Source organism: Aotus nancymaae, unplaced genomic scaffold (genome assembly GCF_030222135.1).
Source record: "Aotus nancymaae isolate 86718 unplaced genomic scaffold, 86718_ANA_hifiasm-v0.15.2.pri h1tg000051l, whole genome shotgun sequence".
In the NCBI taxonomy this organism is placed as follows: domain Eukaryota; kingdom Metazoa; phylum Chordata; class Mammalia; order Primates; family Aotidae; genus Aotus; species Aotus nancymaae.
In genome coordinates, this window is record NW_026988465.1 from 25,123,495 (window position 1) to 25,139,739 (window position 16,245).

The 16,245-nt window shown below is 44.2% G+C and overlaps 1 protein-coding gene across 8 annotated transcripts in view; it reads left to right on the top strand.

The window, feature by feature from the left end:
- LOC105726393 (zinc finger protein with KRAB and SCAN domains 3) overlaps positions 1 to 10,384 on the top strand; it is a 49,823-nt gene extending 39,439 nt beyond the window's left edge. For 5 of the 8 annotated variants that reach the window (XM_064363116.1, XM_012465829.3, XM_012465828.3 and 2 more), the window contains 5 exons: positions 3,408 to 3,868; positions 5,192 to 5,339; positions 7,319 to 7,401; positions 7,710 to 7,833; positions 9,396 to 10,384. In XM_064363116.1, coding sequence (XP_064219186.1) covers positions 3,467 to 3,868; positions 5,192 to 5,339; positions 7,319 to 7,401; positions 7,710 to 7,833; positions 9,396 to 10,255 — 1,617 coding nt within the window. In that variant the 5' untranslated portion in view covers positions 3,408 to 3,466 and the 3' untranslated portion in view covers positions 10,256 to 10,384. Of the gene's footprint in view, positions 1 to 3,407; positions 3,882 to 4,377; positions 4,575 to 5,191; positions 5,340 to 7,318; positions 7,402 to 7,709; positions 7,834 to 9,395 lie in introns of those variants that run through there. The other 3 variants (XM_012465833.3, XM_021666737.2, XM_012465834.3) reach the window with 3 other exon arrangements.
- The last annotated feature ends 5,861 nt before the right edge of the window (positions 10,385 to 16,245 follow it).

Here is a 16,245-nt window from a genome sequence, read left to right on the forward strand (position 1 = left end):
AATGTCGCTCTGCCTGGAAACTTACTCGGTTTTAGGGACCGGTGGATTGCCGAGTCCACATACAGCCTTTGGTTATCTGATGTCCCCCGCAAACTGGGCACCTTGGCCAGTTCCCAATCAAACAGGAAAGGCTTTACATTTCTGCCTGACTGCAGCAGTTAATCTTTGAGCTGGAATGCTCTGGTCATGCAGCAATGTCCTTTTCCCAAATGACTTGCACTAAGTCTGTATGCAATTGCCACCTACTGACAGTTTCTGGTAATTCATTGGCATCAGTCCACACTGTAATTAAAGAAACCTGCTCTTCCATCTCAGAGGCTGAGCAGGAAATAGGTCAGCTCCTTTGTCCCAGAGAGAGAGAATTCAGACCGGGAGGGGCTCCCTCAGATGCTGCTGACGCTGCTTGCCTAACTCCCGCAACTCAGTGGGGGTACAAGCAGTATATGACGGTGCTTCCCCACGGTTGGGAGTCCCTGGGCCCACCCTTGGGACCCAGTGGCTGTTCGTGCTCTGTTGTCTGGCAGACCACTGGGTGAGCTTATAACAGAGGTTCTTCCTCCTCCCTGTGCTGCGTCCAGCAGGGACTGGTCAGGCACTTGTTACAAATGCCCATCTGACTGCTGGCATAGGTACTCTCCTTCTCGGTGCTGTGCACTTCTAGGTGCTTCGGCATCTTCTCCACGCTCGTGGAGGACCTATCCACCGTGGCCCATGTTTCCACCAGAGCCCGTCCTCACAGCACGGCTGCCATTGGGTTCCACAGCTCATGCTGCGGCTGCATAGCTGGCCCGGGAGTCTGGGGGCTGAAGACCCGCTCGCCTCATCCTGCCCACTGTACCAAATGTCAGGGTCAAGCCCCAGCTGAGGTCCGAGGGGAGTGGGTGGATTTGGGGCAGGGAGCTGGAAGAACACTCAAGAGACAGCAGGTAGATGGGACATGACTTTATTCAGCAGCTCTTTCACAGTGTCGGTGCTGCATTTGTATACCTCACAAACAATAGTGGCTCAGAGCCAGGTGATGAGCCTCCCGTGTTATGGCTACATAGCTGTGACTATAGAATGCATGGAATTGTGTGCCTGCACTCCAGTCCTGCTGAGTCATGCAGGATATTGACCTTGGCCTATGCGTGCCTGGCTGCAACACAGCCATGTTCCTTACAACCACACACCAGGCACTGTTCTAAGAACTTTATACAGTCACTTACTTAATGCTTACAATGGCCCTATTTGCTATCACTATCCCTATTACAGATTAAAAAAGGGAGGCACTGAGCTAGTAGGTGGTAAAGCCAGGATTATAATGACCTCAGGAGACCTGGCTTCAGAACAGTAAGCAGATTATCATGGGAGCTGAGAAGAACCAGGAAGGAGGAATCAAGGACGAGTGAGTTTCTGGAAGTAGACAGTATTGTCAGCCCAGTTGCCCGAGAAGAGGCCATGGAAAATGGGAATTGAGGGAAGCACCTTTGGTTACTTCTGCAGGCAGAATCTTAGTGATGTTGGCAGTTTGCAGCTTACAGTGTGTGGAAGGCTTAGTGGGAGGTGAGGACTAGAATCAGGGACTGAGGGCTTTCTTTCAAGAAGTCTGGTCTTGAAGGGGAAGAAAGAGAGTTGCAGATTGAGGAGGTGGCAAAGACCAGGGGCAGCCTGTGCTCTTTCCAGGGCAAGGGCTTGGTGATGTTTTCTGCCTTCTTGATGTTTCTGAGAGAAATTAAAGGGCCTCCAGCCCAGAGATCGGAAGAGTCTGGAGAAACCCTACTTTCAGCTGAATTTTAATATGAATATTATGCCAGTTTTTTGGACAAGGCTCACATCAGATGTAACTGAGGGTCTCACTGGCAGGCAGCCAAGGTTTGTTAATTCAGTCCTATTTCTTTTGGTCCAGGGCCTTCTGTCTTTTCTTTCTTCTTCCCCTTACTGCAGTACCTTGACCACAGATAAGAGCTGATGCAGCTATCCTTCATATCTGTGCGGGATTGATTCCAGGATCCCCACTGATACAAACATTTGTGGGTGCTCAAGTCTTACATAAAATGGTGTATAATATTTGCCTACAACATACACACAACCTCCTGCATATTTTTTTAAGAGATGGGGTCTCCACACTGTTGCCCAGGCTGGAGTACAGTAGCACAGTCACAGCTTACTGCATCCTTGAACTCCTGGGCTCAGGCGGTCCTCCTGCCTCCTCCTCCTGAGTAGCTGGAACTGCAGTAGTGTGCCCCAGGCTCAGCTTCTCTTGTACATTTTAAATCATCTCTAGATTACTCGTAAACCAAATAGAGTAGAAATGCTTTGTAAATACTTGTTTTGTATTTTTGTGTTTTTTTTATTGCTGTTTTTGTTATTTCCCCCCCAGGTATTTTCCAGCTGGTTGAATGTCTGGATGTAGAACCTGCAGATATAGAATCAACTGTGTTAGTTTTCTGTTGCTGTATAATATTTGCCTCAAATTTATCAGCTTAAAACAAAATCTGGGCTGGGTGCAGTGCTCACCCCTTTAATCCCAGCACTTTGGGAGGCTGAGGCAGATCTTTTGAGGTCAGGAGTTCAAGATCAGCCTGGCCAACATGGCAAAACCCCATCTTTACTGAAAATACAAAAATTGGCTGGGCGTGGTGGTGCATGCTTATAATCTCACCTACTTAGAAGGCTGAGGCAGGAGAATCTCTTCAACATGGGAGGTAGAGGCTGCAGTGAGCCAAGATCATGCCACTGCACTCCATTCTGGGCAGTAGGGTGAGACTCTATCTCAAAACAAACAAAGAAGCAAAAAAACCAAAAAACAAACAAACAAACAAACAAACAAAAACAGTTTATTTGTTCCAGTTCTATAGGTCAGAAGGCCAGGCAGGCTCAGCTGGGTTCAATATTAGGGTCTTCCCAGGCCAATGCCAAGGCGTTGGTAGGGCTGCAGTCTTATCTGGAAGCTCTGAGAGGAATCTGTTTATAAGGTCATTGAGATTGTCAGTAGAATTCAGCTCCTTGGGATCAGTCCAGTCAGTCTGGACTTGCTATCTCGTTTTCAAAGTCCTGAGGATTGGGACAGGAAATTAGGGTCATCTTAGAATTTGGACAACCCAGACCTGATTGTTAATGGGTTAACTCTGGACAATTTCACTGAGAGGGGCTGCCTGGAGAGTCCAGGAGGTCTCCTGGATCCTCACCACTTTCATTTTCTTTCCTGATTAGTCAGGGGCTTGGGGATGTCCAGGATCACCCCAGGACGTCCTTTGGGAACCTTACTGTGGGATTCAGGCGTGGGTGGTGTAGAGGATTAAGCTGCGGAAGCATTGAATATGGAGAAATTTCTGCCGCAGTCCCTCAGAGAGGTCTCTGGGTTCCTGAGCAGGAGAGAGGGGACAACTTGCAAGTTTACTGGATAATAATGACTTCCCACCTTTCAGGGATCTGCAGAAATAGCCCTGGAAGCTGGAGTGAGGCCTGAGGACTGCCTTGGCCCAGGATGGCTAGAGAATTTAGTGAAAGAGCAGCCCTGGACGCCCAGTCTACAGAAGAGCAGACGGAGCTTCTGGTCATAAAGGTGGAGGAAGAAGAGGCCGGTTTTCCCAGTAGCCCGGATCTGGGCCCCGAGCGCTCCCGCCAGCGTTTCCGAGGCTTCCGATTCCCGGAGGCTGCGGGCCCCCGCGAGGCGCTGAGCCGGCTCCGAGAGCTCTGCCAACAGTGGCTGCAGCCTGAGATGCACAGCAAGGAGCAGATCCTGGAGCTGCTGGTGCTGGAGCAGTTCCTGACCATCCTGCCGGGAAGCGTGCAGAGCTGGGTGCGGGAGCAGCATCCAGAGAGCGGGGAGGAGGTGGTGCTGCTGCTGGAGTATTTGGAGAGGCAGCTGGATGAGCCGGCGCCGCAGGTAGAAAGAACAGGTTTAGTATCTCAGCGCTGTGGTCCGTTTCCTCCTGACATCTCAAGATCGGAGTGAGGGGCATCCCCTTAAGATCCGGGAGTTCTCCATTTCTTTTTGTACCGTGAACCTCCTTGGCAGTAAGGTGAAGTCCCTGGACTCCTCAGAATAATTTTTTTTTAAATATATAAACCATAAAGGATTACAAAGGATGCAGTCATAACATACGGTTAGCACAGTACTAAATTTGTATTAAAGTCATAAATGTGTTTTTCTATTACTGCACTAAATAATGTGACCTAGGGACAGGCCTTATAACTGGCGATTGCAAAGCAGTGGTAAGTACCTATTTGCCTGGTTGTAATGTGACGTGACAATGTGTGCAGGTTCTGTTGGTGACATAGTCCTGGGTACTGCCTATGCTACCTTGATTTGTTGCTTCCATTCGTAACTGAAGGAAACGCTAACTCTCTCCTAAAGACCAGTAAAAAATAAGCTTTGTTTTTGTCCTATTCAAGTTCATGGACTACGTGGGAAGGAGTTCATGGACGATTGGTTATGATGAACCTCTGGTATAAAGTGAGCCTATTTCTACCTCCATCTTCTTCCCTGTTTTATGAGATGGTTTCTTCTTTGCATCGTCATGTGTCCCTGTGCACACACCTCAGTGGACCTGTGTGGCCAGAGCCTTCTAACTGGAGAGCTGGATACCAAGGTTCTTGACTTGGGTCTATTACATCCGAGCCCTGTTAACAGTGGGAAGTCATTGCAAGTCTCTTAGCTTCATTCTTCATAAAGGATGTGGGAAATTCTGAGCTGCACATGAGAAAGTAACTTGAAAACTGTAATTGTATAGTATTATAAATATCTGGACGGAAACCTGCATTCAATGAGGACATATCATATGTCAGGCCGTATTAGGTGATTTCACATGCTGTGATCTTATCTGAGTCCCCCAAACTCTGTAAACTGCAGATCGTTACTCCTTTTCAGATAATAAAAGGTATTAACATTCTCTGAGAATTGTGCACCAGTTTCCAAAGGATTTTCACAAAAGCACAAATGTATATGTGAAGGAGCATAGAGTAATGGTAAGGACATGTGCTCTGGCATCATTCTACTTGAGTTCCCTTCCTACCATTGCCACTTATTAGCTACTTAAACTGGCTGTGCCTTAATTTCCCTGTCAGTAAAATGGGTATTACAATAGTACCTCCCTTTTAAGATTGTTATTTTCTGCGTTAAATTAGTTGACATTCATAATACTCTTGGAAACACTGCCAGCCACATAGATGGTTCTGTGGAAGTGTTTGATGAATAAATGATTTCTAGGTTCCAGGTGGTGACCAGGGGCAAGAGCTTCCCTGTTGCAAGATGGCACTGTGGCCACCATCCCCAGAGTCACAAAGTAGCCAGGCTCAGCTAATGAAGGCTCTGCTCAAGCATGAATCTCTGGGATCCCAACCCTTGCAAGACAGAGGTAAGGATTTTCTTTTCTTTCTTTTTTTTTTTTTTAATTGAGACAGAGTCTTGCTCTGTCTCTGGGCTGAAGTGCAGTGGCATGATCTCACTGCAGTCTCCACCTCCCAGGTTCAAACGATTCTCCTGCCTCAGCCTCCTGAGTAGCTGGGACTACAGGCACCCACCACCATACCCAGCTAATTTTTGTATTTTTAGTAGAGATGGGGTTTCACCAAGTTGGTCAGGATGGTCTCGATCTCTTGACCTTGTGATCTGCCCCCCTTGGCCTCCCAAAGTGTTGGGATTACAGGCATGAGCCACTGCGCCCGGCCCAGGATTATTTTCTAGGCAGTATGAATTCTGCAGACTTCATCTAATTTCATTTAAGAATAGCCAACAAAATCATTGATCGGTGGTTTATATGCTCATCGCAGGTCAACTCTAAGTTAAGACTGAGATTAAAAGGAATATTTCCAACATAATGGTGGAAAGCTTTTTCAACCAAGACTGGGCATAGTAAATAAGATATTAGTAAAACTTGGGCTTGGAAAGAATTGATTCTTGTTTGAGTTTTGTTTTGTTTTATTGGGTTTTGTTTTCTTGAGACAGGGTCTTGCTGTTTCACTCAGGCTGGAGTGCAGTGGCATGATATCCGCTCACTGCAGCCTCCACCTCCTGGGCTCAAGCGATCCTCTCACCTCAGCCTCCTGAATAGCTGGGACTACAGGTGTGTACCACCATGCCTGGCTAATTAAAAAAAAAAAAATTTTGTGGATATGAGGCCTCACTATGTTGCCCAGGCTGGTCTCAAACTCCTTCTGGGCTCAAGCGATCCTCCTCTCTGGGCCTCCCAAAGTGCTGGGATTATAGGCATGAGCTGCCACACTTGTGTATACCTGCTACTTGGCTTTGTTCTTCGTTTAACTCATAATTATGGAGGCCTCCAGAGTGGTGGCCAGTTAGCTCTGGGAATGGAACTGTCAGTGAGACTCTTCTTGGTCCAGTGGAGCTTATATTTAAGTGAAGAAAGTGGCAAATAATACATTAATAATACAATTCATATGACAGGGGGAAGTCCCAGGCAGGAAGTAAACAGAATCTGTAAAGCCAGCCAGCCAATCTCATAAATTGTAGGACTATTGCAAATTAAAGGGTATAAATCTTCTAAATCCTGGGTCTGTTATTAAAATAATATGAAATTCACTGCATAGGAAACAGCTGTATGTTTGGAGATGTCCTTTCATGTGTCCTAAACACGTGTGCAACTTCCCAAGACACACCTCGCTGGGATGTTCCAGCCAACATGCAGTCTTTAGTTTTCAACAGAGGTTCTAGCCTAAAACACCTGTTTTGTGCCCCTTTCAAAATTTGCTTCCTGAGGTTATATAAGGAATAAAAAGGAAACCTGAAGTCCTTTACTTTTCTCTCTCTTGAATTTTAGCAAGTTGTAAAACTCAGACCCTTATTTCTGCCTTTCATAGCCCAGCTTTGTCTGACTCCTCTTAACTTTTCAAATCCAAAGTGAAAAGCACCCTAATGGTTACTAAGGACATACTCACCGAAAATCCAATTTTTCCTCCCATCTCTAGCAAAATTCAAAGGATTTTCAAATCGAAAGCTTTTGTTTTATTTTTGTGTTCTTTTTATTTCACCACTGCTAACAAGGATTCTGCCTTTTTGCATTGTTTTCATACATCTACAGAGCACAACAGATATCTTTAGCCATAGGATTGGAGCTGGTAGGGACTGGGAATTTTGGAAAGGAGCATACTCTGTATAAACTTGTTTGGCAGGAATTGTTTATTTAGAGAGACAGGGTCTTGCTTTGTTGCCCAGGCTGGAGTGCAGTGGCACAACCATAGCTCATTGCAGCTTCAGACTCCTGGGCTCAATCAAGTGAGGCAGGAATCTATTAATCCACATATTTAACTTAGATTCCACAAGGCAGGGAGGCTGAATGCCAGGGTACATCTCATCCAGAGCTTCTTTCCTTCCTAGTTCTCCAGGTCCCTGTGTTTGCCCATGGAGGGTACTGCAGAGGAGATGCAGTGGTAGCTTCTAGGGTTACTCCAGAGTCCCAGGTGAGCTGGAGCCCCTGTTCCTCCCCCAATGCCCTTCACTGCTGTTGAGCTTCCTGTGAGGACTCCTCCCTCCCCGTTTCCCTCTATCCCCATGCTAGATCCTTCATACAGATCTCAGATGGGATTTGCATTTTCTCATCTATCTTGAGGTTGTTTATCATTAACTTCATTTAGGTGCCCACATAAGAGGCTTTTCCTGTTTTATTACTAGCTGTTGGCAGGGGTGGGGACTGGGGGTGCTTCCCAGATCTTCCCTACTCCATCATTTTGGTCAGCCCCTTCTTCAGTGGGATTACCTATTGTTTTAGGGGTTGCTGAAAGTGGAAGATGTGGCCCTGACCCTCCCCCCTGAATGGACACAGCAGGATTCATCTCAGGTGAACCTCTGTCGAGATGAAAAGCAGGAGAACCATGGCAGCCTGGTCTTCCTAGGTAAGACTGAAGGACACTAATTCCTCTTAAGGTTTCCTGGCATTCTTTGTGTATTAGAACCTGTTGAGCTGTTGGAAGCTTTGAGCTGTATTATGTTTGATTTCACAATCACCATTTCTGAAAGCCTGTTACTAACCAGCTCCTTACTTTTTTTTTTTTTGAGAGATAGGGTCTTGCTCAGTCACTCAGGATAGAGTGCAGTGACACAATCATGGCTCACTGCAGCCTCGACCTTTTGGGCTAAAGTGATCCTCCCACCATAGCCTCCCAAACAGCTGGGACTGCAGTCATGGACCATCACACTTGGTTAATTTTTTTAATTTTTATTTTCTGTAGAGATAGAGTTTTGCTATGTTGCCTAGGCTGGTCTCGAACTCCAGGGCTCAAGCAATCCTCCTGCCTTGCCCTCCCAGAATGCTGAGATTACAGGCATGAGCCACTGCATCCAGCCTGCTTACCCCTTCTGACCCTGCTTTCTGCTCTCCCTATCAGTATTCTAGTTAAGTTAAATGGGTTGAAGTCGATACAACCCCAAGTACAGGTCTGGCTCATAGGAGATGCCCAGTAAATATTGATGTCCTTCTGTTCCTACCCCTGACTGAAGAGGAAATCTGTGGGTTCTCTTCAGGAAATGGGCCTTGGGACCATAGAGTGTGAGAGTTAGAAGGGTCTTTAGATATTGACTATAGACCCTGACCTCAGAGATGAGGGTGCAGAGGCTGAGAAGATTGCCTGACTTGTCTGAGGCCACATAGCTCATTGGTGGCACAGATCTCCCAGCACTGAATCCAATTCTGTTTGGGGACCTTGCCTCTGCCTGGGATATGAGCACAGAAAACTGTCTATATTGTATCATTGATCAGTGCCCAGTTTCTGAGTCTCCACTTTCACTGTTTCATTTGTTTTTGTTTTTGTTTTTTGAGATGGAGTCTCACTCTGTCACCCAGGCTGGAGTGCAGTGGCGTGATCTTGGCTCACTACAACCTCTGCCTCCCATGTTCAAACGATCCTCCTGCCTCAGCCTCCCAAGTAACTGGGATTATAGGCACCTGCCACAATGCCTGGCTAGTTTTTGTATTTTTAGTAGAGACAGGGTTTTGCCATATTGGTCAGGCTTGTCTTGAACTCCTGACCTCAAGTGATCTGTCAGCTTCGGCCTCCCAATTGCTGTTTCTCAAAGATATTTCAGAAATCCTTCCACTTGCCCCATTTACTGTCACTTTCTGTTCAACCCTTTTAGTATCTAATCCTAGGTGCATGGCCCTGGCTTACTATTCTTAGTGCTTAGAACCACCACCTATGTCCCCCACACAGTCCTGGGTTCTCACCACTTTCCCTCCACTCCCTATTTGTACCCTTCCAATGGCCCCATTCCCATTCTCAGGTCTCCCTCCTCCCCAGCACTCTGTTCTTCCCTTTTGTTCCCATCCTTATTCTAGCACTTATATCCTCATCCCGGGCATTTGTAGACCTCTGTCATTCTTGCCTCCCTGGCACTCATCACAGAGCTTTCCTCCCATGGCAGGGTGTAACCCACAGTTACTGGCCATTTGTTGTTTCAGGTGGTGAAATACAGACTAAGAGCAGGGACTTGCTTCCAGCCAAGGAGCTTCCAGAAAAGGAGCATGGGAAGATATCGTGCCACCTGAGTGAAGACATTGCCCAGATTCCTACATGTGCAGAAGCTGGTGAACAGGAGGGCAGGTTACAAAGAAAGCAGAAAAGTGCCACAGGAGGGAGGCGGCACATCTGCCATGAATGTGGAAAGAGTTTTGCTCAAAGTTCAGGCCTGAGTAAACACAGGAGAATCCACACTGGCGAGAAACCCTATGAATGCGAGGAGTGTGGCAAAGCCTTCATTGGGAGCTCTGCCCTCGTCATTCATCAGAGAGTCCACACTGGTGAGAAGCCGTATGAGTGTGAAGAATGTGGCAAGGCTTTCAGTCACAGCTCAGACCTTATCAAACACCAGAGAACCCACACTGGGGAGAAGCCCTACGAGTGTGATGACTGTGGGAAGACCTTTAGCCAGAGCTGCAGCCTCCTTGAACATCACAGAATCCACACTGGGGAGAAGCCATATCAGTGTAATATGTGTGGCAAAGCCTTTAGGCGAAGCTCACATCTCCTGAGACATCAGAGGATTCATACTGGGGATAAAAACATTCAGGAACCTGAGCAGGGAGACGCCTGGAAAAGTAGGATGGAAAGCCAGTTGGAAAATGTTGAAACTCCCATGTCTTACAAATGTGATGAGTGTGAAAGAAGTTTCACTCAGAATTCAGGCCTCATTGAACATAAAAAAATCCACACTGGTGAGAAACCCTATCAGTGTAATGCATGTGGAAAAGGCTTCACCCGAATCTCATACCTTGTTCAACATCAGAGGAGCCACACAGGGAGAAACATCCTATCACAGTGACCATGCCGTACATGCAAGTCGGTGCTCATTTGTGACCGATCCGAAGCCACTCACCCTGGAGTCTTGATTATAGAAATTGTGGACTGGGCTTCATTTACCACTACACATTATCAGTGTTAGAAAATATAGACTGGGTTAGATGAATTATCTTCTAAATTCTAGGTGTTTGGAATCAAAACATACTTGATAGGAGACTATGGGAAAGTTGTCTAGAAGAGGTAAGACCTGAAATGGTTTGTTTTCTCCCATTGGAATTAATTGGATGTTTAGACTGGCTACTTGCCCTAATCCAGTTCTTTGTGCTGTCTACTGGGTGCATGGTTGTGAGCTGGGGGCTGCTTCTCTGACTGTTCTCTTTGACTCTAATGAATCCTCCACAGTTGGTCAGATTCACAGTCTTCTATCCCCCTGTGCCTTTTCCGCAGGTGCTAATAAATGTTTGTTGAATGTACCAGTGAGATTACCTTAATATCTCTGAAAATTTGATGTTATCCAGGTTTCTAAAGAACTCACCAAGGCCATTTGTGCTTGTGTCTAATTCTCTGACCCAGATTGTGACTCAATCTAGTGCATTCTTTTGCCAAGTACATAGGCAGAGCAGAGGTAATGGCAGGATTTCTGTGATAGAAAGAATCCATATTTGTTTTTCTTTCTTTCTTTCTTTTTTTGAGACAGTCTCCCTCTGTTGCCCAGGCTGGAGTGCAGTGGCATGATCTCGGCTCACTGCAACCTCCGCCTCCCGGGTTCAAGCGATTCTCCTGCCTCAACCTCCAGAGTAGGTGGGACTACAGGTGCGTCCCACCATGCCTGACTAGTTTTTTTGTATTTTTAGTAGAGACGGAGTTTCACTGCATTAGCCAGGATGGTCTCGATCTCCTGACCTCATGATCTACCTGCCTCGGCTTCCCAAAGTGCGGGGATTACAGGCGTGAGCCACCGGGGTATTTCTTTACCAGACTAGGAATTCCGTTCTGGTGCAAATGCCTTAAACAGCTTATCACTAAATCATTATGAATGTGTACCATCCATGGAACTGCATTTTTTTTTTTAATATGGGGTCTCATTATGTTGCCCAGGCTGGTCTCAAAATCCTGGGCAATCCTCTCGCCTCACCCTCTCAAATTACTGGAATTACAGGTGTGAGCCACCATACCCAGCCCAAATTTCATTCTTTTTTTCTTTTTTTTTTGTATGTGGTGAGGGTGTCTGGTTTATTCAAAGTAGCTGTCAGAGGCCCAACCATGGAGCAGAAACCACAGTTGGGAGCTGTGGGGCTGAACAGGGCAGGGATGTCCAGGTATCAGAAGGTAAATGGAGAGGTCAGCTGAGCAGCCAGAGCAGGCCCAGCAAGTTTCATTCTTTAATGTTTCCCTGTTGCTACTGTTTAAGGAAAACCCTTTCCTATTCAGTCAGTGTGAAAATCAATCATCAAGTCAGAATAAAATGATAAATATTCTAATGCTCAGTATCTTAGTTCCCGTAGTTCTCTCGGGCCTAACCAATGTCTCCTAAAACAACAGACACTATCCTGCCTACCACCCAACACACACTGTAAACTGTGTAAAACTTATTCCTGCTAAGTTCATACTTTCTCCAGGTCAGTGGATTCACACCAAATATTTAAAACAAGTATCACTTACAGTTTCAGAACCCCTTTATTAATGACTATCTTGGTCTTATACATTGATTCCTAAATCACCTGTGTGGTAACAGCATCTCAATTTTTCATGATGACTATTTTAACCATTAACTTAACTCCTCAGGCTATCTACTTTTTGTTAAACACACTGTGTAGACCATCTTTTTTTCCCATGATGACAGTCAAAATTTTAGTCTTGTGAATTGAAGTGAGAAAACTTTTAGTCAGCATTATACAATTAGTATTTATTATGTATACATTCGGTGGCATTATTTCTACAAAAGTATTTCGGAATGCCTGTTCTGCTGCAAACTTTTGTGTTAGCGCTTCACCTTATTCCTACAATAAGGAGAAGCACACTAGCAAAATGAACAATGCAGCAAGGCCTTCAGTCACTGCTCAGGCCTTAGCAAACACCGGAGAACCCACACTGGGGAGAGAAGCCTTATGTGTGTGACAATTGTGGGAAGACAATTCCTTTTTTGTTAGTATCACTTCTCCTTATTGTAGAAACATGCTTTCATTATTGCATCTACTCGCATTTCTCACTTGGTATCTGGCACCAGCAATCTCTTCCATATTTATAATATCAATTAAAGACTCTGGAATTCAAAGATTTTTCTGGTCACCTTTTATAATTAATGATTTGGGCATTGTGATATATTATCTCCTGCTCTGTGTATTTTGTTTAGTAGAAATTGAATCATCAAGGCCAGGCGCGGTGGCTCATGCCTGTAATCCCAGCACTTTGGGAGGCCGAGGTGGGTGGATCACGAGGTCAAGAGATCGAGACCATCCTGGTCAACATGGTGAAACCCCGTCTCTACTAAAAATACAAAAATTAGCTGGGCATGGTGGCGCGCGCCTGTAGCCTCAGCTACTTGGGAGGCTGAGGCAGGAGAATTGCCTGAACCCAGGAGGCGGAAGTTGCGGTGAGCCGAGATCGCGCCATTGCACTCCAGCCTGGGTAACAAGAGTGAAACTCCGTCTCAAAAAAAAAAAAAAGAAATTGAATCATCATCCAAAATCCTTTATAGAGCTACCCAAGTCCCTGTTTTTATGCCAGTTTCCAAGGCTTGATCCTTCAAGGTTTTCAGGGATCTAGGGGACACAAATCTAACAAATCCTAATGTAAATTATTTGTATTATAGTAAACCATATGGTTACTTTGTTTGAGTGGATTCTTAAATTGAGAAAAATGCATTGCATGATTTCTAAACTTTCTGAATATATATTAGGATTCTCCAGAGAAACAGAACCAATAGGGTCTGTATATATGTATGTATGTGTATACGTATATATTTGTATTTATAATATCGATTTATGTATATTATACATAATATATATGTGTTTGTATATATATTTTTATTTATTGGAAGGAATTGGTTCATATGATTATCGAGGCTGAGAAGTCCCAGGTTCTCCGATCTGCAAACTAGAGATGTAGGAGAGCCAATGGAGTGAGCAGTCAAAAGGCCAGCAGATTCAAGACCCAGAAGAGTCAGTGTTCTAGTTTGAGTCTGAAGGCCAGAAAAGACTGATGTCCCAGCTCAAGATGGTCAAGAGGCATACCCCTTGAGGTAGCATCATCTTTTTTGTTTTCTTCCTGCCTTCAACTAATCAGATGAGGGCCACCCTCATTAGGGAAGGGAATCTGCTTCACCTGGTCTACTGAGGTAATGGTTGATCGCATCCAATATCAAACACTCAGAATAACATTTGACCAAATATCTGGGGACCCTGTGGCCCAGTCAAGTTGACATATAAAATTGGCCATCACAATACTATAGTTTCCACATTAAAACTACAGTAGAGTATTACAATTTCGGTAAAGCATTGAAACCTTTAACCTGTGCTGCCCCCTTTTGTAAGTTCTTCCAAATGGCAATAGGAGCCTGGGAAATGATGTTTGTAGCCTCCCTCCTTGGCTTACAGATCAGGATAGGGAACGGCTGGTACGAGGCAGGCTGAGGGACAAGAGATAAACAAATGTCACCATTGTATCCTTAGCATCTAGCAGAGTTACTGATGAATGAATAGTTCTGAAAATTGGCTGGTTCTACTTGTTCTTTTGTATTATTAACATAACATAAAATCTCCTGACAGTGATTGTTGACTGCACCATGGCTGCCTGGCAACTTGCATATCTTCATATAAGCCACACAGACCAGGATTTAACACGAGCTGATCTAAGCGCTGTAACTCATCTAGAACATGAGTGCACGGTAGGTTTTGTGAGGAGCCAATACAAGGCCATTTCCCACATACCTCCCTACCTACCATGGAGGCTGTCATAAGACAATATCCTCTGACAAGGAATGAGGCTTTCTGCCTCTCCCCATTTAAGGTATAACTGCTAGTTATGCTTTATAGAGTTAACAAGAAACAGGAAAGTAAGTTAGAGATATTAAATAATTTATATTTTATAAATATAAATGAAAGAATGATCTGAATGGGAGTATGGGTGGAGACAACTTGTCATCCTTTTCAGAGGAATCTACAAAAATTCTGGGTGGTCTAGGTACTTCCCTTCAAGGAGATCCAGGAGGGCCTTCCCTGCCACAATTTTTCATCATTGGATTAACTGTAAAACACTCAAGATTAAAGTGTTAAGTAATAATGGCTTAATTAGCTAACCTTTTAACTAATTCATTGATTACACCTTAGCAACAGAAGGCTGAATAAAGGTTGCTTGGAGAGCAGGGAAGAGTGCAGGTAAGGGTGGGAGAAATTATCAAGGGACATGAGGAAACTTTTTTGGGTGACATATTGATGGTAGTGATTGTTTCACAGGTGTAAACATGTTAGAACTTAACAAGCTGTACACATATGCAGTTCATTACATATCAATTTCCTTCAATAAAGCTGTTTAAAAAGTCATAAGGAAGCCAGATATGGTGGCTCATGCCTGTAATTGCAGCACTTTGGAAGACTGAGGCAGGAGAATCGCTTGAGGATAAGAGTTTAGGACCAGCCTGAACAACAAAGAGACCCTGTCTCTACAAAAAACAAATAGACAAACAAATTACCTCCATGTGGTGGTGCATGCCTGTAGTCCCAGCTAGTTGGGAGACTACAGTGGAAGGATTCCTTGAGACCAGAGTTCAAGGCTGCAGTGTGCTATGACTGCACCATTGGACTCCAGTCTGGAGCAAGACCCTGTCTCTAAAAAAATAAAATAAATAAAATTTGTTTTAAAAGTCATAAGGTTACATTGCATATTCTAGGCAAATACATTTGAAAGTCTTGATGAAATGGATAATTTCCAAGGCAAAGATTACCAAAGTGGAACCCATTATAAATAGCCTGAAAAGATCATTTTCATAGAATAGAGGAAGTTACCGGAAATTATCCCACAAAAAAGCATACGACTCAGAGGGTTTCACATCAGAAATTATCCTTCAAAGACTAGCTAGATCTGATGCTTAATAAATTGTTCTAGAGCATTAAAAATGAACACAGACTTAAATTATATTATGATGCAAGTAAAGAGTGAAAATCTAAACCTGAAAAATATAGTATAAAAATTATGGACCAATTTCACATGAATATTGAAGAAAATGTACTAAGTAAAATATTAACAAGTAAACCCATTAACACATTAAGAAAATAACATGCCATGGCTGAGGTTTGTTCTAGGAATGCAAAGTTGGCTCAATATTAGGAAATCATTTTATATAACAGTAATAAAGAAAAAAATTGTGTAATTTGCAGATACTGGAAAAGGCTTTTACAGAATACAGTCCCTCTTTAAAAATAATGAATGTAATAATAATACCTATGCAAAAAATTTAGGGATGTACAGCGCAGAGAAACCTAGAATTCTGAGATAATCACTAAAAAGTTTTGAAATACATGGTTCCTGAATTTAGTGCCCTACTATAAAATATATAAGCCGCATTCTCTCATCATGGGTAGAGATTGGGCTACATTACCAACTTGACAGCTTCTAAAGATTCTTTCATATTTTTGCCTATAGGTTTTAGAATGGAAAATAATAAGCAAGTTACTTAATGTATTAGCCTTCACAATGTGTATTATGTGTTATCTATAAGAAAAAATATCAGTCATTATCTGTCAGTAGACTATATGTGAAGTATATTTTTCTATCTTAAAAAAATAGCTGAGTGCGGTGGCTCACGCTTGTAATTCCAGCACTCTGGGAGGCTGAGGCAGGCGGATCATGGGGTCAGGAGTTCAAGACCAGCCTGGCCAACATGATGAAACCCTATTTCTACTAAAAATACAAAACTTAGTAGGGTGTGATGGTGGGCACCTGTAATCCCAGCTACTCAGGAGGCTGAGGCAGGAGAATTGCTTGAACCTAGGAGGTGAAGGTTGCAGTGAGCTG